Source organism: Hirundo rustica, chromosome 8 (genome assembly GCF_015227805.2).
Source record: "Hirundo rustica isolate bHirRus1 chromosome 8, bHirRus1.pri.v3, whole genome shotgun sequence".
Lineage (NCBI taxonomy): Eukaryota > Metazoa > Chordata > Aves > Passeriformes > Hirundinidae > Hirundo > Hirundo rustica.
In genome coordinates, this window is record NC_053457.1 from 9,275,211 (window position 1) to 9,293,099 (window position 17,889).

The window sequence follows — 17,889 nt, forward strand, 5'->3', positions numbered from 1 at the left end:
TAGCAACAACCACCTAGGGGGAATTTTGACAGATGGTAAGAAAAACCTTTTCCACTTCTTGCTGCAACATTCTGGAACTACGTGAGCTCCTATAATAATTGGTATGCTGTACTGACCTTCCTCTGATTCCTGCACTTTTGTAAATTAACAATTGATAAATTCATTAGTCTGACAGGGATTTGGCTCCTTTACATTCGGATGGAAATTTGTTCTTCCTTTATAAATTAGGAGACTTATTTGTGAGAAAATGATTAAGAACTGTGTACATTATTTCCCAGATCAACAGCTTTTCAGTAATTTCAATATGGGGTAAAAAATCAACTTCCAAAACTAGAAGAATTGTTCTTAGTTGCACAGTAAGAACTATGTTTGTGTACATTTCTGCAATGTATATACAGACAGAACTTTTTTTTTTTCAGATTTTTTTCCTGCATAGTCATTCCCCATCTGACACTTCCAGGCTGATAACTTGTGACCACTGCATTTCGTGACATTGTGGTGTGCTATCTTTCCAAAATACAGCTCGGCCTCTGAATTTCATATTCTGCTTTCCTGGTGAGGAAAAACAACCAAAGCAGGTCATGCTTTGGGCTCAAAGGCTGATGCAATGTAGCTTCCATAGTCTCATATCTGGGACAATTAAAAAAATTAATTAAAAATCACCTTGCTGCACCAGCAGTTGCTTTTACAGCTAGCACTGAACTTCATTTTGCTGGCGGGGCAATAGTTGATTTGGGCCATTTAGGATCTACTTCAGAAAACACTTTAACTGCAGGTACATTAGGATATCCAAGTGTGATTAATGATCATGTTAAGGTGTTTTTTCCTAGCCAGGCCTTGAGGCTGGATGGATCCCCTGCAATATTTCCCCAGTCCATTCTGTGCTGGCTGTTCTCTCCCTGCTGTGCTCTGCAGCACCAGCTCTGACGTGAGGGATGGTGTTTGGTGAGAGATGCTGTCTCGCTCTGCGGCGGTGGAGACACCAGGGCTCTGCCTACAGCAACTCAGAGAAACAAATAGGAAACAGGATTTCCCCCAAGAGGCGCCTGATTTTTCAGAAATGAGGTGTTGTAATGGGATGTACAGCTGAGCAAACCCCCCAGTTTATACAGAATGACTTCACACTTGACAAACATAGCAGGTGGGAGCTCAAGTTCACTTCACCTGAGCACCAAGCTGTAGCTGGCTCCCTTTTCCTCAGGATTTACTAGAAGTAATGTTCTCGTTAGCATTTTGTGCAGGGTGGGTTCTGGTAAGTGCCAGACCAAGAAACCTTGACCCTGTTTGTTTGCTAGGAACGCTGTCAGCGTTATGTGCTCTCCACCCTCTGGGGCCCAGGAGAGCTGGCTCCTGCTGCAGCCTCGGGAAGATGCCCTTTCAGGAACCCAGCTCTCCTGCTAAAGTCTCCCTCTTCACTGAGACTATCCCTCACTGAGGCATTGCAGCATATTTTAAAAGCTCTTTCTCCCTGGAAATTCTCCAGACAGCTCCTTACCTACTGCTGTCGTCGTCCTCCTCTTCCCCTCCCTTCTTAAAGCTCCCCAAGCAGCTCCGTGTCATTAATATTTCAGTATCAGCTGTACGCGGGCATTGGCTACACTGCAGCACACTTCATCAATAAGAGCCAGCGAGGGCTCTGAGCTTTGCCACACTGCCTTCATCCAGCACAGGAGGAAGAGCAGAGGCAGAGCCTGCCAGGGAAGCCGAGGGTAAGGCTGCATCTCGCAGTCCCAGCCTCGGGGTGGTTTTTGCTGCTTTCGCTCCCTCGTTCGGATCACCCCAGATAATTCCCTAACAAGCAACAAGAATGGATGTCTTTAAGAAAGGTTTCTCCATTGCTAAAGAAGGTGTGGTGGCTGCTGCAGAAAAGACCAAGCAGGGAGTGACAGAGGCTGCAGAGAAGACCAAAGAAGGGGTAATGTATGTAGGTAAGAGAGAACTAGTTTTGATGTACTTTTGAGCATGAACAGCTGCATAGATTGTGTCTCTGAGAAAGTCTGGGGGAATGATATTGTGGCTGAAACTTGGGAGTGACTAGCAGGATATTCTGGATAAGATCCTGAGCTCTGCAGAGTTGCTGTGTAAACCTGGGGTACCACAGCCTCCCCGTGCCTCAGTTTCCCCAAGTTAGACATAAAAGCCGCTACTTCAGGGAAGGCAGAACGATGTTAAGGAGCAGATGCTCAGGTGTAAGGTTTCTTTGACTATTCACTGACTGTTTGCAGGGTGAGTCAGACACTCCCAGGCAAGTCAGCCCTGCTGGTGTGTCTGCCTCACCTCCACTCTGGGAGGGACTCGCTGAGGAGGTCCCTGAGAGGAGCCAGCAGTGTTAGTAAGAGGGGATTGCAGGATGCATCTGTTTCCCCACAAACAAATGGGTTTGTCCTGAAATCCTTCTGTTCACCGACCTCTTTCGTTGCCCATGCACACATTAATCTTGCTTTGCAAGAGACGCCCAAATTCCTTTTGCCCAAAGAATAGGATCTGGAAAACAGTGTGCCTGATGTCCTGCCTGGAGACCTCTTTCACAGTTAATGGGCTGAAACCTCTTCTCTCAAGGTCACCCTCACAACCCACTATCTCCACTTATCTAGCACATGCAATTATATGGCTGGATGGTCAGATATTCCATCTAACACAAACTAAAGAGTCTTAGGTTCCCAAGACTGATTATCTCACTGCTGATTACGGCATTTCACCGAGCTCTTTATTTTGGCTAGATGTGGGAGTGTTTCTTTTTGCAGGGAAGTTTACATGAAGGCTCTTCCTGCTATCATACTGCAACATCCACGCTATACTTAGCTACTATATTTAAAACTGTTCTATTGCCAGTGGCTACAGATATGTATTTGTACGTTACAAATTAAATACAAAATTTGTATGCAGCAGGCCTGGTAATGTCTTTACCTTGAATTTTTAAATACTTAATTATTGACATGCTGGAAATGAATAGATGTAACAGTTCACATTTCAATTTGAAGCTGACCCACAAGAAAAAAAGAGGTAAGCAACCAACTAACTACAGTAAGTGAAACACCAGCCTAAGAAATGTCACGTGTAGGTGTCACATTTGGCATTGTTACTGCTCCACCTGCTTCCAGATCTGAGTCGTGTCAGGGTTATTCAGAGTTTGTATACATAATTTCTCACATCTCTGTTCAGTCACGTTGTACAGCTCCATACTGTGACCTGCTTTTCCTTGTTGCACAGCCAGGAGGTCTCTTTAGGAGATGCTGACCTTTTCAATAAAGTTTTCTATGGGCCTAGGACTAAAAGCCTTGAAACCTTAATCTCTGAATGAGGATCAAATGAGGAAGAAGGTGAGGATTAAGTGCTTTTTCCTTTTATTGGTTTGGTCTGTTGGTATATTGCTGGTTCCTGCCCTGTCATGCACTGGACAGAGCTTTGCCTTGGCCTGATTCAGTTCCTGTTGGGAAGCTCAGCCCTTTAGGGAAAATTCAGTCTGTGACGGGCAGGAAAAGTAAAGGCCAGATGCTGATTAGCTCAGAAAAATGTGGGTTTTGTTCTAATAGCTAGAGAAGGTGGAGGTGTGGTATAGTGGTTAAAACTGGAATGATTAGTATGTTGTTCATGCTGCCATTTGTCACTCTGCGCCACGTAAAGAGTAAATCAGAGACCTGAACTGTTCCTTCCTTGCCTCTTCCCTCACAGACCCCTGTCCCAGCAGCTTCATCTAGAGCATTAGGTAATGAGACTTGAATTTTTGGATGCTAGGAGAGAATAATACTATTGAGCCTCAAGGGTCTTTTGAGAACATCAGGAAAGAGAGCAAAATACCCAGGGCCTAGGACGGATGAAGTGGACCCCTGACTTTTATGCAGGTTTGTGTTAACTCATTGCTGACTCTCTGCGGAGGATTCCAAATGTCTGGGCACAACCACCGTGTCTGGTGAGTCACTTACTGCTGCCCAGGAGAAGAAAATAATGCTCACTCAGAGGCATCTGTCTGGCGTGAGCAGCGTCACTGGGACACTGCGGCCACCTCGTCCCCTCTCTGAGCCACAGAGGTTCAGCTCCCACAGCCCATGCCAGGGCAGGAGATGCCTCTCTCCTGTGCTAAGCCTGCAATGCAGTGCTTCTGCCCTGCCTCTGGCCTTGCTGAAGCAGTGGGGTAGAGAAGAGAGTGCAGGAAAAGAGAGGGAGAAATCCTGTATCATGGGTCATCTTTGCACTTGGTGAAATCACGGTCTTCTCTCCACATTCTGACAGGCTCTGAATGTGCTGAAGGGTCAGGAGAGCCCTGCAAGGTTGGTGCGGATCCAGCAGTTGGATCAGTGGCCTGTCTTTTTTAATATGGTTTGAATAGGGGTGTAAGTGATGCTGAAGTTAATGAATTAATTTAATGCAAAGCCCCATCAGAGTATTGAGTCATTAGTACTGTTTAGTGCTATAGTTCAGGAGGCCTCAACACAGAATGCGCTTCTGGTTTTCCAGAGTGGTTTTTGAAAGTGTGTGTTGCAGAAAGGCCCAACACACCGAGCTGTGTTGGAACTGAGTGATTCCTGCAGGACTTAATGCACATCAAAATATCCCTTTCTACTCTAGCCCTTTTCCCAGGGCACAGCGCTCCACCAGCCCGGTCCCTCCCTGGCGGATGACTCACGGCACTCAGAAGAGACAGGATGCATGAACTTTTAATGCTGGGCACAGAAGCTGCCGGCAAGGGCTAATGAGTGAAATGAGATTGAGCACCAGGTGATTGCTTTCCGATTCAACAGATGCGGGCTGCTGGCAGGAGCGTGCAGAAGGTCAGGTTTCTGCGGTGCATAATGGATGGAGCCTGAGTCATCGGGTGTGGCTGGGCTGCGAGGATGAGGACAGCTCTCCCCAGGCTGCAGCGGTGACTCTTCCCCACGACATTGCTTCTGTCATGAAATGGATTCGGATGTTTTCCTTCTATCTGCATCCCTCCTTTCTGGAATTTTCCATCCGCAAATCTTGCACCTGCCCACTCCCCTCCCTTGTAGAAGAATTGAGCCCAGATTGCCACCTTAAGAGTCTGGCAAAAAAACCATACGAAAATGCAGCTCTCATCTCAGTAAGCATGTTTACTGCAAAGGCATGAAAGGCTGGTACAGCAATTCGTGTACTGTGCTTACCTCTCAACTGCTGTTTGACCAAAAACCAGCAAAGGGCTAAGCTTGAGCAGTGGAGGCTGATGTGAGACAACCTTGTATGTCAAATCAATATCAGGGCAGTCTTTTTTTGGGATGGTGCTGGGAGGGAAGATGAGGCAGGATGGTGTCTGAATTGAACCTTGTTGTTTGCCCCATTCAGGGGCTCACATTCATGGCTTGAGGCTTGCTCTGCTCAGTGCTGTGCTTCTGCACACGTTTGTGTTTCGTGGGCACCATTATTAACTCCAGTTCACAGCAGTGTGCACATGTCACGTGCTTCACTAGGAACTGCAGCTTACAGCAGTAACAAGTTAAGGGTGCAAAGATTTCATCTCTTCTAAAAGAGTTTGGGAGGGTGGAGTGAAATACTGAGGGCATATTGTAGTAGAACAGTTTTGTTCTGCCCCAGGCAAACGTTGCAACCACCAAAATAAATCAACAATTGAGAATTACATTCAATAATACATAACATGTATCGGGCAGGGCAGAGCTGGGTTGGACCTGTTGTTATCAGGGCACTGCACCTGTTTTGCTTCTTAGGCTGTTAATGAGAATGAGCTGTGGTTTGTAGCTGGTTCCTCCCATCACACCCATGGATGTTCCACTATCATGGAGCCAAATATCTGCCTGGTTGTTGTCCATTATTATCATTTTTATAGTTGGCCACAGAAATCGTTTAGTTGTATCAGTATGGGAAACCTAAAGAGAACCTGTGTAGGTGCAGATGATTTACAATATACAGTAAAGTGGGACCAGTAGAATAATCTGGTTTGTATTTTGCTTAACTTCCGAGACAGCTAAATTTGAGCCTTTGTTGTTTTTTTTTTTAATCTGTAAAGCACCTAGTTACCACAGGGGCTTCCCACCTACCATATGATTTAACTTACCTTCAGCAGTATCAAGTAGAAGGGATATATAGCTTGTCACTTCAACCGTGGCGGAAAGTCACAGAGATTAATTATTCCTTAGGGCTATTTGTGTTGCAAACGGAATGCCTTCACATCCTGTTAGCTTTTCTGCATTGAGAACAGCGAGATAAATTACAATGTAAGCATACATATGGTGTGTTTTCATAATCTGAGATAAAACCATCTGCTTTCTGTGTATTGCTGTGAGCAGGCACTTACAGCCTAGGCTGAGGCACCAAACTGGGAATCTAGTAAGTAGGTATGTAGTAGGTGGGTGGTGGTTCTGTTAATTCAGTCTCAGGTTTCCCCAGAGTCTTTATTAGTGGTATAGAATGAGATTTTAAATGACTACTGCAGCCAAGTATCCTGCTGAAAGGCAGGGGAGAGTCATGGATGTGACTTCTTGTCTTGCAAGAGTGAAGTAGGTGAGGTGTTACCAGGTGATTTTATTTACAGTCATTTTTACAACTAGCTTAAAGGTGACTTACCACCACTCAACTGCTCATTTTGGAAATATTGCAGGGACAATCAAGATTTTTCAGGTCTAGGCATCGCCAGAGGATTTTCTGTTGAAGCTCTTCAACTCTCAACACAAAGGTACTCGTGCTTTACTGGGGAGGGAAGCTGGTCTCTTTTCTGGCTCTACAAATGGTTTGTGTGTGAGCAGCAGGTACCAGCAGCTCAGTACCTCGGCTCCTCAGTGCATTTCCTCAGAGCAGGAAGCCAATTGTGTCCAGAAATCGGGGTGTCATTTCCAGGCAGCACTGATGGACTGTGTTTCCTTTCACAGGCACCAAGACCAAGGAGGGAGTAGTGCAAAGTGTGACCTCAGGTAAGAGCACAGCCCAAGTGGGATGAGGAAATCTGTGGTGATTGTTGGACCTCTTGGGAAAGCCATCACCCCTGCCAAGTGGGAGGGCTCTGTGGGACACCACTGATCTGCTTGACCTTCCCACTGATGAATGGGGGCTGCTTGCCAGGAGTGATGGTTCAGGGTCTGGCATTTGCAGTGGACACGGATGGGAGAAAATATTTAATCAGTAGAGTAGGTCAGAAAAAATCTAACAAAGGTTACTTGGCAGACTGGGATGATTCACAGCAATTTAGACATTTCACAATGTCAGGTGCACAGCCCAGCATGCAGAGAGGATTGATTTGCATCAGATCCTGTCTGGCCAAAACCGTGGTCTTTGGGAAAGTCCTGTCAGGCACTCACAGAGTCAGGGACCCAAAGGGCTCCTTCTAGGGTATCCCCACCTCCAAGGCAGAGCAGCCATACAGACTGTCCTGAGGGAAGATGAATGCATCCTTTCCCTGGAGAATTTCCTAACTATTGCTTTTTTTTTTTTTTTTTTTTTTTTTCTGCCAAGGGGTATTAAATCAAACAGAAGGTAACCTGGAAGAGGTCATGCACAGTCTGCAATGCAAAATACCTTATTTACACTGCGGTCTCTTAGTATCTGACAGTGAATTTTTCATTCTCCGGTTGCCCACAAAGACTGACAGGCTGCAGTGCTGCTCTCTAAGCAGCATTTTGTGCCAGACAAAAATCCTCACAAACACGATCTAAATTCAGACGTGATCTCATCTAAAAAATGCAAACAAGGAGTGCACCAGGGCTAATTTCTCCTTTTACATCAATGCAATCATTTTGTCAGCCCAGGGAATTTGGCAGCCTTCTGGCAGTGTCTAGTTTGCTGACTTTTCTGCTTTTGTTGAAACTGCAGTTGCTGAGAAGACCAAAGAGCAGGCCAACGTGGTGGGAGAAGCTGTAGTAGCCAGCGTGAACACAGTGGCAAACAAGACTGTAGAAGGAGCAGAGACCATCGTGGCCACTACAGGAGTTGTAAAAAAGGTGTGTTTGATTCTTCCATGTTGGGCAGGACAGAAGAGCCTTTGGATTACACTTAAACTACCTGCAAGCATTTACAATTGATGGTTTTACTCATCTCATGAAAGGTTCTCAGCAATATCTGCTTTTGTATAGTACTTATCATATAATGTCTAATATAGTCACAGAATCATTTAGTTTGAAAGGGACCCCTTGAGGTCATTTAGTCCAGCTCCCTTAGGGCCAGTGAGAGAGGACTGTCCCCTGGGTTTTGAATATCTCCATAGAAGGAGACTCCACAATATCCCTGGGCAACCTGTGACAGTGTTTGACCACTCTCACAGGAAAAAAGAGAATAGTTTTCTGCTGTTCAGGTGGACACATTAATCACTTGGTGCCTATTGTCTCTCGTCTCATCAGCGGGCACAGCTGGCAAGAGTCTGGCTCTCCATTTTCTTCCGAATGTAGAAAGTAGATTTCTCCCAGGGGCTTGAGTAGAAATGTCTCAGGGTGTCAGTGAGCATCTGGAGCGAGTCGGAGCTCAGGGATGCGCAGGGTGGGGAGGAGCAGGAGCCGGCGCCCGCCCTGGGTGCCGTGCCGGTGGGATGCGCGGGCTGGTCCTGGCCGCGGCGGCTCCGGAGGCAGCAGAGGGCAGCAGCAAGTCAGGCACGGGGAGCGCGGGGCCTGGCCCCGCTACCCGGCGCCCTGCCGCTCTCACACCCGCCCGGCGCTCATCGATAAAAGGCCGTGTGACCCACGCGGTGTACGGATCAAGCCACCTTCGGACAAGGCCTCTTCTGTCCTCCAGCCTAATTTGACAGACGGGGCTTCTTCAAGTGAGGGGATTAAGGGGCGTGCGAAGGAGCAGAACAGCTGCTTAGATGAGGGCAGTGTTGATCGTTAGAGAAGGTGCTTTGGTAACAAACAGCACCCGTTTGTACAGCACGAGGCCAGCACTCGGCAGCTCTTTGGTAAGCCGGGATCTTTCCCCGCTTCAGAGAGTGTGATCCGTGCTGCTGATGGCCGCATGAGCTCTGCCTCACAACAAACCCAAACCCAGAAGCAAAGCGAAGCCAGGCTGGCCAAAATTGTTTTAATTGTTCAGATAGTCGGCTGATTAATTTCCTGACCTGCACATAAACACATTGTGATGTGAAACAAAACTTCTACACGGCGTATAAATCCTGAGAGAATAGCCTAACAAAGAGGGAGAACAGCAGCTACAAGTGACGCAAAATGTCCTCCTGAAAGCATGTGAAAAGGGCAGATGCAGGAGTTCTGCTGAGCCCTTGGGATAAATTTAATCTCTATTCCCACAGGGAGCAGCAGTTAGGCTGCAGGAGTGCAAACGGCAATTCCTAATTCCATGGGGCCAGAATACCCCTTCTTACCTTGTGATTGATCCAGGAGAGTGAGGAATTTGCTGATGGCAGGAATCCCTGCTGCAGATAGTGAACTGTCTCCCCTCCAGCAAGGACTGAGCAGCAGCAATCCTCTTCCCCTTTCCTCCTAAGTGAGAACCCCACCTCAAAGACTGTCAGCTACAGTTTACAGCTAATTTCAGAGCTTAAACCAGTGCAGATTTTCCAGAGAGCATCTGAACTGTTATTCTGATGTCTTCCATTGATATCTGATTGCTTAGACTTAAAATAGAAATTGATTAAGAAATAAAAAAATAGGATGTGTCACATGCTGAAGGGCAGACTTAATGGAGCCAGGAAACCGCTTTGGATACAGCATCATGATGTCATGCCAAACAGCAGAGGTGGGCAGCAGTTTGAAAGCAGGAGAAAAACAAGACAAATCACCAGAGAAAAAAAATCAGGGAAAATATTTGTTTCTGTGAAAGATGGTTCACCTGTTCTGCTGGTTTAATTCAGCTTAGGAGTACAAATCTTTTATTTGTACTCACCATCCTTTAGCATGTAGCTAGACACCTTTTAGATCCAGCGAGGCACAGAGGATCGAGCTCCACATGCACATGGAGCGCATCCCCAGTGCCAATGGATAATTGCCATGGACCCAAAGCTGCTCCAGAGGGAGGGCCCTGAAAGGAGTCTAAGGAGTGGGGCTGTTTTATCTCCAGAACTGCTCCTATCACGTTACACGATTTGCTAATGGAAATACATCCAGAGTGTGCCAATAGCAGCACTAGGCACTGTAATGCATGTGGGACACCCCCTGGAGATACACTGAGAGTGATAATGTACAGCTTTTAAAAGTTTAAACAGTGAATACCCACTGTTATGATCCTGCAGTCCTGGAATCCTCACAAACATTTCAGCTCCAGAAGTTTGAGAGAGTATCCAGTCCTGAGACTTGTTTGTGCTCCATACCATCCTCCTTCTTTCAATATCTTATTTGGGTTCTCAGCTGTCTCCAGTGTTGTTCCCTGCTACAGAAGGGCTGCTCAGAGTGCCAGGGATCTGTGAATGCGTGGCACTGAGCAGTGCTTGGGGACACTCAAGTGGCCTAAAAGGTCTGTCCCCAGCTGACCATTCCCAGTATTAATATCAATTAATGGAGAACTTGTTGACATTTAATCTGTGCATTTGACAGCTGGCATCAGTGGCAGGCACATATTAGGAAAGAGAGGGGTACTCCAAGAGTTTTGGGGTAAGTTTTGCTCAGGATAGCTGATGGCTGCAGGTGTATCAGATGGTGAGTTTGGCCACAGGAAAGAATTCAGCCCTTTGTTGCATCATGGCAGGCACTGAAATGTGCACACCCTGGCAGCCTGCTGTTCCTTACTGCCCTTGTGGGGAAGCACTCAGAGCCACGCAGAAGGAAATGGGGCTGAAGTAACCCTACACCCATGGAGGGGTGCCAAGCTCCAGATGAGAACAACCTTGATTCGTGCTGGCACTGCCTGGTGGGGCTTTGGCACTGACTTGGTCACTGCTGAGTACAAGGAAGTATTGACTCATTTGGGGGAGTTTTTAAGTATCAACTAAAAAATCTGTAAATTAAGAGATTATAAACCCTCTGTGATTTTTCTGACACAAAAAAGAATGGAAGGAGTCAGTATTGTGTTCTGTCTGTGGCGCTGCACCCATCCCCATCCCTGGGGTGGACATTAAAAGATTCCAGTGAGATAACCACCCACTAAATATAAAGAGGATTAGTTCTTCGTCTGCATGACACGGCACAGAGCTTGCTGCAATGCAGACACCACGTGGCTGGGAAGAAGCCCATGTACATACACACACTTTCAAAATGTCCCTCAGGGTTTGGAACAATTTCCCCAGTAACTGGTGCTTCCCTACACCCTCCACCTAAACCTTCCCTTTAGATCCATTTGTCCTGTCAGATTTTATGGTTTAGTTGCCAGTTCATGACTCTGTCACTTTGAATTGGGTCTGATCTTCTTTTTTTAACTTCACCCCATTAATTAAATGAGCATTTGTCAGTTATGTGCAACCGCTGGGTGCGTTCGCTGGATCACAGCGTGTCTGTGCACCCGACCTGGCGCACGAGGGCCGCACCCACGCCGTGGCTCATCTCTTTCACAACAAGTGCACATCTTGGACGTGAAAGGCTGCTGTTCATGGCCCTAATTCCCTTCGCTTACACCCTGCTATGCCTCCGATGCAAGGGCAGACTGTCACACAGAGGGAATTAGAAGCAGAAACTGAGTGACCTTCCTGCTTATGTTAGATTGGGAAGTGTCACTAGGAGAGAGCAACCAGGGGCATCTGTGAAGCCACCAAGGGCAGAGCTGCTAAGCAGGAGGAGCAGGGAAATCAACAGCCAAAGTAGCCAACAATTAAATAGAATAAAGAGTTGAAACTTGTTCCCCCTTGTATGCAAGCTTCCCCATTTCTTAGTTGATGCAGTGATGCATCCCAGTGGTATCCTTCCACATGTCATGGAGCACAGGATGATTTTTTAAAAGTGCTATGGAGTGGGGCACTCTGCCTACAGGCACCTTTTCTGTGCTTCCCTCTCAGTCTCATTAGTGCATCCAAGCAGACATTTTCCCATGCAAAATAGCTGAGTTAGTGGCACTGGTGAAGCCTCAAAGCCCACGAGACCATGGACGTGCTTCAGCAATCCCATAGGATACATGGTAAATATGTATCATTTGTATAAGCAGTCCCAGGAGACTCTCAGAGAGTCTGGCTGTGAGCTGGATAAAAACAAAGGCACCCCAAAAGTCTGCCTGGATTTGTAGGGTAAGACAGGAATCCTGCATGCCCGTCTGTCTGTCCTGTCGGTGGGTCCTCACTTTAACCAAGGCTTGACCCCTTGGTTGGAGCTGTTGGTGTCGCTCTGAGCACACTCAGCCTGGAACCCATCCAGGACAGCTCGTCCCAGGCCCTGCCAGGCTGCCTGAGGCTTTCCTAGGGAGGGGGTTGGGGAGGCTGCCAGGCAGAATCCTGCTTGCTCCAGCACCCAAGGTCAAGAGCAATACAGGAGGCTGAACCTCTCCACCTTATGCAATTGATGTCCTTTTGAAGGCTCCTAAATTTGTAGCAGATTAGTGCCAGTGAACCTCTCTGGCTTTATAATAATAATAATAGTAATAATAATGAAATCTTGCTTGCCACTGAATTTGTTGGGATTTGATGAGTATATTCCAGCATCCAATAATTGAACTGCTTTCTCTGTTCTGTAATGAAGATAACCTTAGTACGATTGTTTATGTCCGAATATTTGCAAACAGCAACAAAACTCCCACTGGCCTATAAGATCATGTAGACAAAAAGTATAAATGCCACTTCGTATATGAACTCAGGCAGTGGAACAGTCAATTGCTGAAGAGCTGAAAAAGGGAATTTTATAGAATCTATGAAAATGAGAACTCTGAGGAATTAAATTGTAATTGACTTTTTCCAGTATTTCTGGGCTTTCAAAATTAATTTTTTAAAAAACTTATTAAAATATCAAAACCCAGAAGCCTATAGTAGAGTCTATTTAAGATCCCTTAACATTGCACAGGAATATTTTTATAAATAGCAGGTCTTAATTTGTTGAGTTTTAAATTAGAGATATCTGAACATGTACCTCTGTTTCATAAACTTAGTGAAATATTTTATATAGAACTCCTGTGGTATACATATTCTACATAAAAATATATTTTTAAAAACACACAAAATATTTAAAAACTTGTGTACTATTCTTGGAAGGAATTCTGAGGTCTTGTGTTTCACTTAACTATTATGTTCAAGTACTTCACTTTTCTTCCTTCACTAGCAAAAAAAGATTCAACTGCACACCCAAAAATAGAAGAAAATAGCCCACAGCAAACTAAACATTTGATTTTTTTTTCCATTTAAAATACTTTTTTCTAAGAAAGTACGTGATTTCTGAGGGGAAATATTGGGCTCGCCCTTTAAGAGCAGGAGGACCATTACTAATTACTTCATGGTTTCAACATGCCTTTTGCTTAGAAAATGCTACCCCATTTAATGAGGAGATGAGCACTGACAGGAATGGCAAAACTCCTGCTGCCCCCAAGGAAACTGGATTTTCACCCCTTATTTCTTGCCCAGCATTGTTCTGTGAGTCGGTGTCATAGCTGGAGCTGGTGCCCAGGAATTTCTGTCTCTGTCCAAAGTGAGGACCCCTAGACCACACGGTCCTGTGTGTGTATTGTATATTCCTGAGCAGTCACTGAAATCCCCAGGCAGCTAACACCCAGCTGAGGAATGCAGCCCTTCCTCATCTCCTGCTCCCTGTTCCGGCAGGGTGGAAGCGCGTGAGAAAAGCTGTGAGGAGACATCCCTAACACGGCCTGACACCTCTTCATCCTGCTATTGTGCTGGTTCCTCCAACACAGTTTAGAAACACCCGCCAGAAACTCAGTTGCTTCCCTTTCTAAAAATAGATGGTTGATTTTTAGCCTTCTGGAGCAGTCTTGGCAGAGAGCACGATCTAAGGGATCTAACAAGCAGCACAAGCTGAGCAGGGATTCTCCAGCCCACCCACTGCTCATGGATACAGTGTCCCAAGGGTGGTCCTGACAAAGGTGTCCCTCTCCCAGGACTCTTTCCATATCTACCAGAGCCGAGCTCCCTGCCCACAGGAGCAATAGGTAGTCACACCCTATAGAGTATGTGTACATCCACATAGATGGAGAGCACTGCACTGGTCCTTGTGTTCCTGTGAGCTGTTTCCCAGCTTTCCCAATGCAGCTCAGCACTTTAGGCAGTTGCCTTTGATTGACCTTCATGATTTCACTCAGCAGCTGGTAACTCCACCTGCAAAACACTATGGAAGAAGCATCTGCTGTTGCAGCTGTTGTCAGTGGCTTGCATTAGAGGTTTCTTTCCTTTCTACCTAATAGTCAAAAATCCATTTGTAAAGCTTCAAAATCCAGTTTGAGGCTATTTACCTGCTTTGGCTTAATGCACACTGTTGAGTTTTAAGGCGTAGATATGCAAAGTGTAATGTAAATGCAAAGTGCTTTAAAGCCACAGGCTGGATCCTGAGGCTGGAAGAGCATCCATAAATTCAGAGTAGTGAGCTGTTTGCTGGCAGCAGGAGAGCTGACTCATTTCAGAGACACGCTGACTGAGTGGCTGCATCCGAGCAGCCTGAAGAGCTGCACGTCTCCCTGCAGGAGAAAGTGGCTTCCATGATGTGCAGTTTGATGTCATTTGGTTACCTGGGCTTGCTTAACGCAGCTCAGGCTGGTACCAGCAAGAATGATTTCAGCCAAAAATGCCGTGCAAATTAAGGACACGTTCCGTAGGAAAAGATGGTCATACTGCGCTTCTCGTCTGGAGACACCAGCAGCACAAGGTGCTCACCATAAACAGACTAACCAGCTCTGGCCTCAGCAGGGAGATGAAGGAATGCCTGCAGCTGTGACAGACATCAGTGCAGGGCTGCAGCTAGTACTTTGGCTATTTTCTGTCTCCAGTGGATTGATCTTACAGAAGTTTGCGCGGAGAGCAGGCAGCCCAGAGGTAGGACAAGCAGGTTGCAGTGCTTCCACCTCCTGGCTCCCTTTACTGCCACAAATGGATCTGAAGTTCAATTTCCAGATTAAATTTTCATGGGCTTTACCTGGTATCCATGTAACTCCATCTACTTTTTTCTTTTTACTTCACATTGCCCTTTTTCCCAGAGTCAGTCCAAGAAGCAGCAGGGACGGCAGGGATGCTCTCCTACTGATGAGAGCAGTTGTGACTGGACAGGAAAGGAAAGACATGTGTGAAAAGGAAAAGGAGAATCTCCTAAACACATGGAGCATAAAGTTCTGTTTACAGTCGGTTTGGCAGAAGCATTGATTTGCATTGCATCAGCAGCAGCACCAAGCGAAGTGGTGGCCTTGTGTTTCCAAAATGTTGAAATTCATGACTTTGCCTTCCATGCAAAACTGACTTTCCCTTTCCATAACATTTGTGTCTCTGGTTCCCTCTATGGTGGCCCTGACTTCATGGGGGAAGAGAGTCATTCAGGGGAACTGCTGGGCATGTGTGCTCAAAGGGAACAGAGAAGCTTTGTCATCTTAGTTGAGTTCTCCAGTGAACTCAACTAAAATTACAGAGATCCTGCTATTTCTGCTTCCCCCCACTCTCAGTGACTGATTCCACCCAGGTGCATTTCTGCTTTCTGTCCATCCCCTGAGCACATCTACTATGGTCAGGATTTTGTCTTCTCTTCCCATGTAGCCAAATTTAATGTAATTTAATGTAATTACCTGGTAATGCAACATTTTCTCCTGTGAATAGGAAGGTAGCTGAAAGATGTAGGCAAGTAGCTAGAAGAGCCCAAAATACTTAGGTAAATGCTTGGACTAAACAAAAAGAAAAGCTTATCCTTTGATAATGATATTTTATCTGAAGCATGACATTAACACAGTACTGCTATATCCTTGATTAATTTTAGTCTATGCAATGGGTGCTTAGGGTAAGACAGTGCAGGCAAAGGCTGGGTATAGCCTTACTAGAGACATAAATTTATTTGTTCCTCCCAAATTTCTTCACACTGAAGGTGTCAAAAATCTGGTCTCAATGGCAGAAAAAGTACTGATTTTGTGTATGAAAAAGACCCTAAGCCAGACTGTAAGAAATTGGCTTTTTCATAGATATCCGCTCTAACCAGCTGCCCAAGAGAAAGGGATCTCAAGCGGTGTCTGCCATCTATTAAAGCGGCCGTTCTGCCTGCGTGCATAATGCTCAGCCCCACCTCGCGCGGTCTGTGTAGGATTAGGGCCGTGACTCTGCGTGTGGCAGCCAGGACAAACATGTCTCTTGTGACTTGGCAGGAGGACCTGGCAGCGCCGCAGCCGCCCGAGCAGCCCAGGGTGGAGGGCGAGGGGGCCCCGGCCAGCGCCGGAGGAGAGGTGAGTGGTGCCCCGCTGCCCCGGGCTCACGGGGCCACACCTGGGCTCTCCTGGGGTCACTGGCTCCCCCCTGGCAGAACATCCCCCTTGCCTCCCGTGGTTCTAGAGCTGCTGTGCGAGGAGCCCGTCGCTGTTCCTGCTTTCCTGAGTTATTGGATGAGAACCTGAACTCATCTGTTCTTGGTTTTGCCACTTCCTTATCTTGGGAGTGTTCTATGAGCAGCAGATGGGCAGATTGCAAACTGCTGCCTGATTTGGGTTGATTTTGGGGTGTAAATGCACACACAGAAGTTAATGTTGTCCTATGGTTCTGTCATCACATGGGATAGCTTATTCCTGTTTGCAGCTATGCTTTTGTAGAGATTTAGGTAACAAGTTAGGTTTTTCTATAGATTTTTCTGTATTTAAATTAGTTCATTTAATTTTTGAATTCTACCTTCAGTTTTCTTTTGAAGCCCTGGTCAAACATTAGTCTCTGGGCCAATTTCAGCTCTTGAACAAGGATGATTTTTTGTCCAACATGCACAATGGGATCGAACGCTTCTCATGTGCTGTTTCCTTTACAATTTCAGTGTTAAGGCCTTTGTCCACCCCTTCCACAAGTATTGCATGCACCCAAACAATTTTCAGCTTTTCTGGAGCTCTTTCTGGGCTGTTTTCATGGTCCCCAAAGCTCCCAAAGTTTCAGCTTGCATCTACCACCCTCCTCCAGCCATCCCTCCCCACTGCCAGTCCCAGAAACGGGCCCCACAGTCCCACTGGCTGCGTGGCTGCACCAGTGCTGACCCCAGGCTGGGTCAGGCAAGAGCAGATCCAAGAGCACAAACCGGGACACTCCTGCCAGTGGAGCCTAGCCCCACATTAGCTTGACTTCTACCACGCGTAAATTCACACCCTCATTTTCCCCAGAGATCTGAGTTACAGCAGGAGTGTGTCTGGTTTCCAGAAGGAATGGATAATTCGTTTATTTTTTGCACCACCTATGGTCCTCTTTGTTTTCTAGCTGTTTATGTGGTGACTGTCAGCATGGATTTTTCTCCTAAGTTTATTTATATGTGTTTTCCACTGGAAATATTTACCTGTTTTCTATCTGTCTTCTCTCACAGGGTGAAATTGAAGGTGCTCCATCAAGTTAGGGAATTCTTGCTCAAAAGAGACCATTCCAAGAGCATACATGGAAGTTTTAGCTGACACCATAACAGGAAAATCCCACTGTCCATAGACTACTTTGAGCTCTGTAGTCTTGCACTTGCCTCATAAGCCAGTCGTACTATATATGTAAGCCAGACTCCTTTAACTGTAAGTAACGTGCAGGTGTGTACTGGGCTGTGTGTCTTTCCCAACTTCCCTCCTGGCCTCCCAGTTGCTTTGTATATTTTGGTTGGACTCACAAATCTGTGTCTTGCATCCATATGCACTGGCACTTGGGATCTCTAGGCATTGTGGATTTTTTTTTTTTTTTTTAACTAATAAAAAGTGTTTGAACAAGTTTTTTTTGTCTTGTCGGTTTTGTGCACATTTTAGATGTTTAGGTAGGCTGGCTTTCTGTCTCTCAGGGCTGAAAAACAACTATTTCACTTTTTAATACTTGCCATGTTTAAGGGAGAATGTGGGGGTGATACTGGATGAAAGGGAGATTTTTAAAGGAAGGTGGAAGTGATGTTGAGCTCAGTTTGTTCTGTTTGCACCAGAAAGCTGTTCTGACATCAGGATGTA

At 46.1% G+C, this 17,889-nt stretch overlaps 1 protein-coding gene across 1 annotated transcript; it reads left to right on the plus strand.

Annotated features, from left to right (window-relative positions):
• Positions 1-1,561: 1,561 nt before the first annotated feature.
• On the plus strand, positions 1,562-17,661 carry SNCG (synuclein gamma). The gene is made up of 5 exons (XM_040071868.2): positions 1,562-1,928; positions 6,837-6,878; positions 7,774-7,901; positions 16,096-16,173; positions 17,280-17,661. The coding sequence occupies exons 1-5, from the start codon at positions 1,808-1,810 to the stop codon at positions 17,307-17,309; spliced, it is 399 nt and encodes a 132-aa protein (XP_039927802.1). The 5' UTR covers positions 1,562-1,807; the 3' UTR covers positions 17,310-17,661.
• The last annotated feature ends 228 nt before the right edge of the window (positions 17,662-17,889 follow it).

Bases quoted from the DNA above. Each gene is read 5' to 3' on its own strand.
- SNCG (XM_040071868.2), top strand. From the start codon at position 1,808: ATGGATGTCTTTAAGAAAGGTTTCTCCATTGCTAAAGAAGGTGTGGTG. The intron at 7,902-16,095 runs GTGTGTTTGATT...GTGACTTGGCAG, and splicing joins CTACAGGAGTTGTAAAAAAG to GAGGACCTGGCAGCGCCGCA. The intron at 16,174-17,279 runs GTGAGTGGTGCC...CTTCTCTCACAG, and splicing joins CGGCCAGCGCCGGAGGAGAG to GGTGAAATTGAAGGTGCTCC.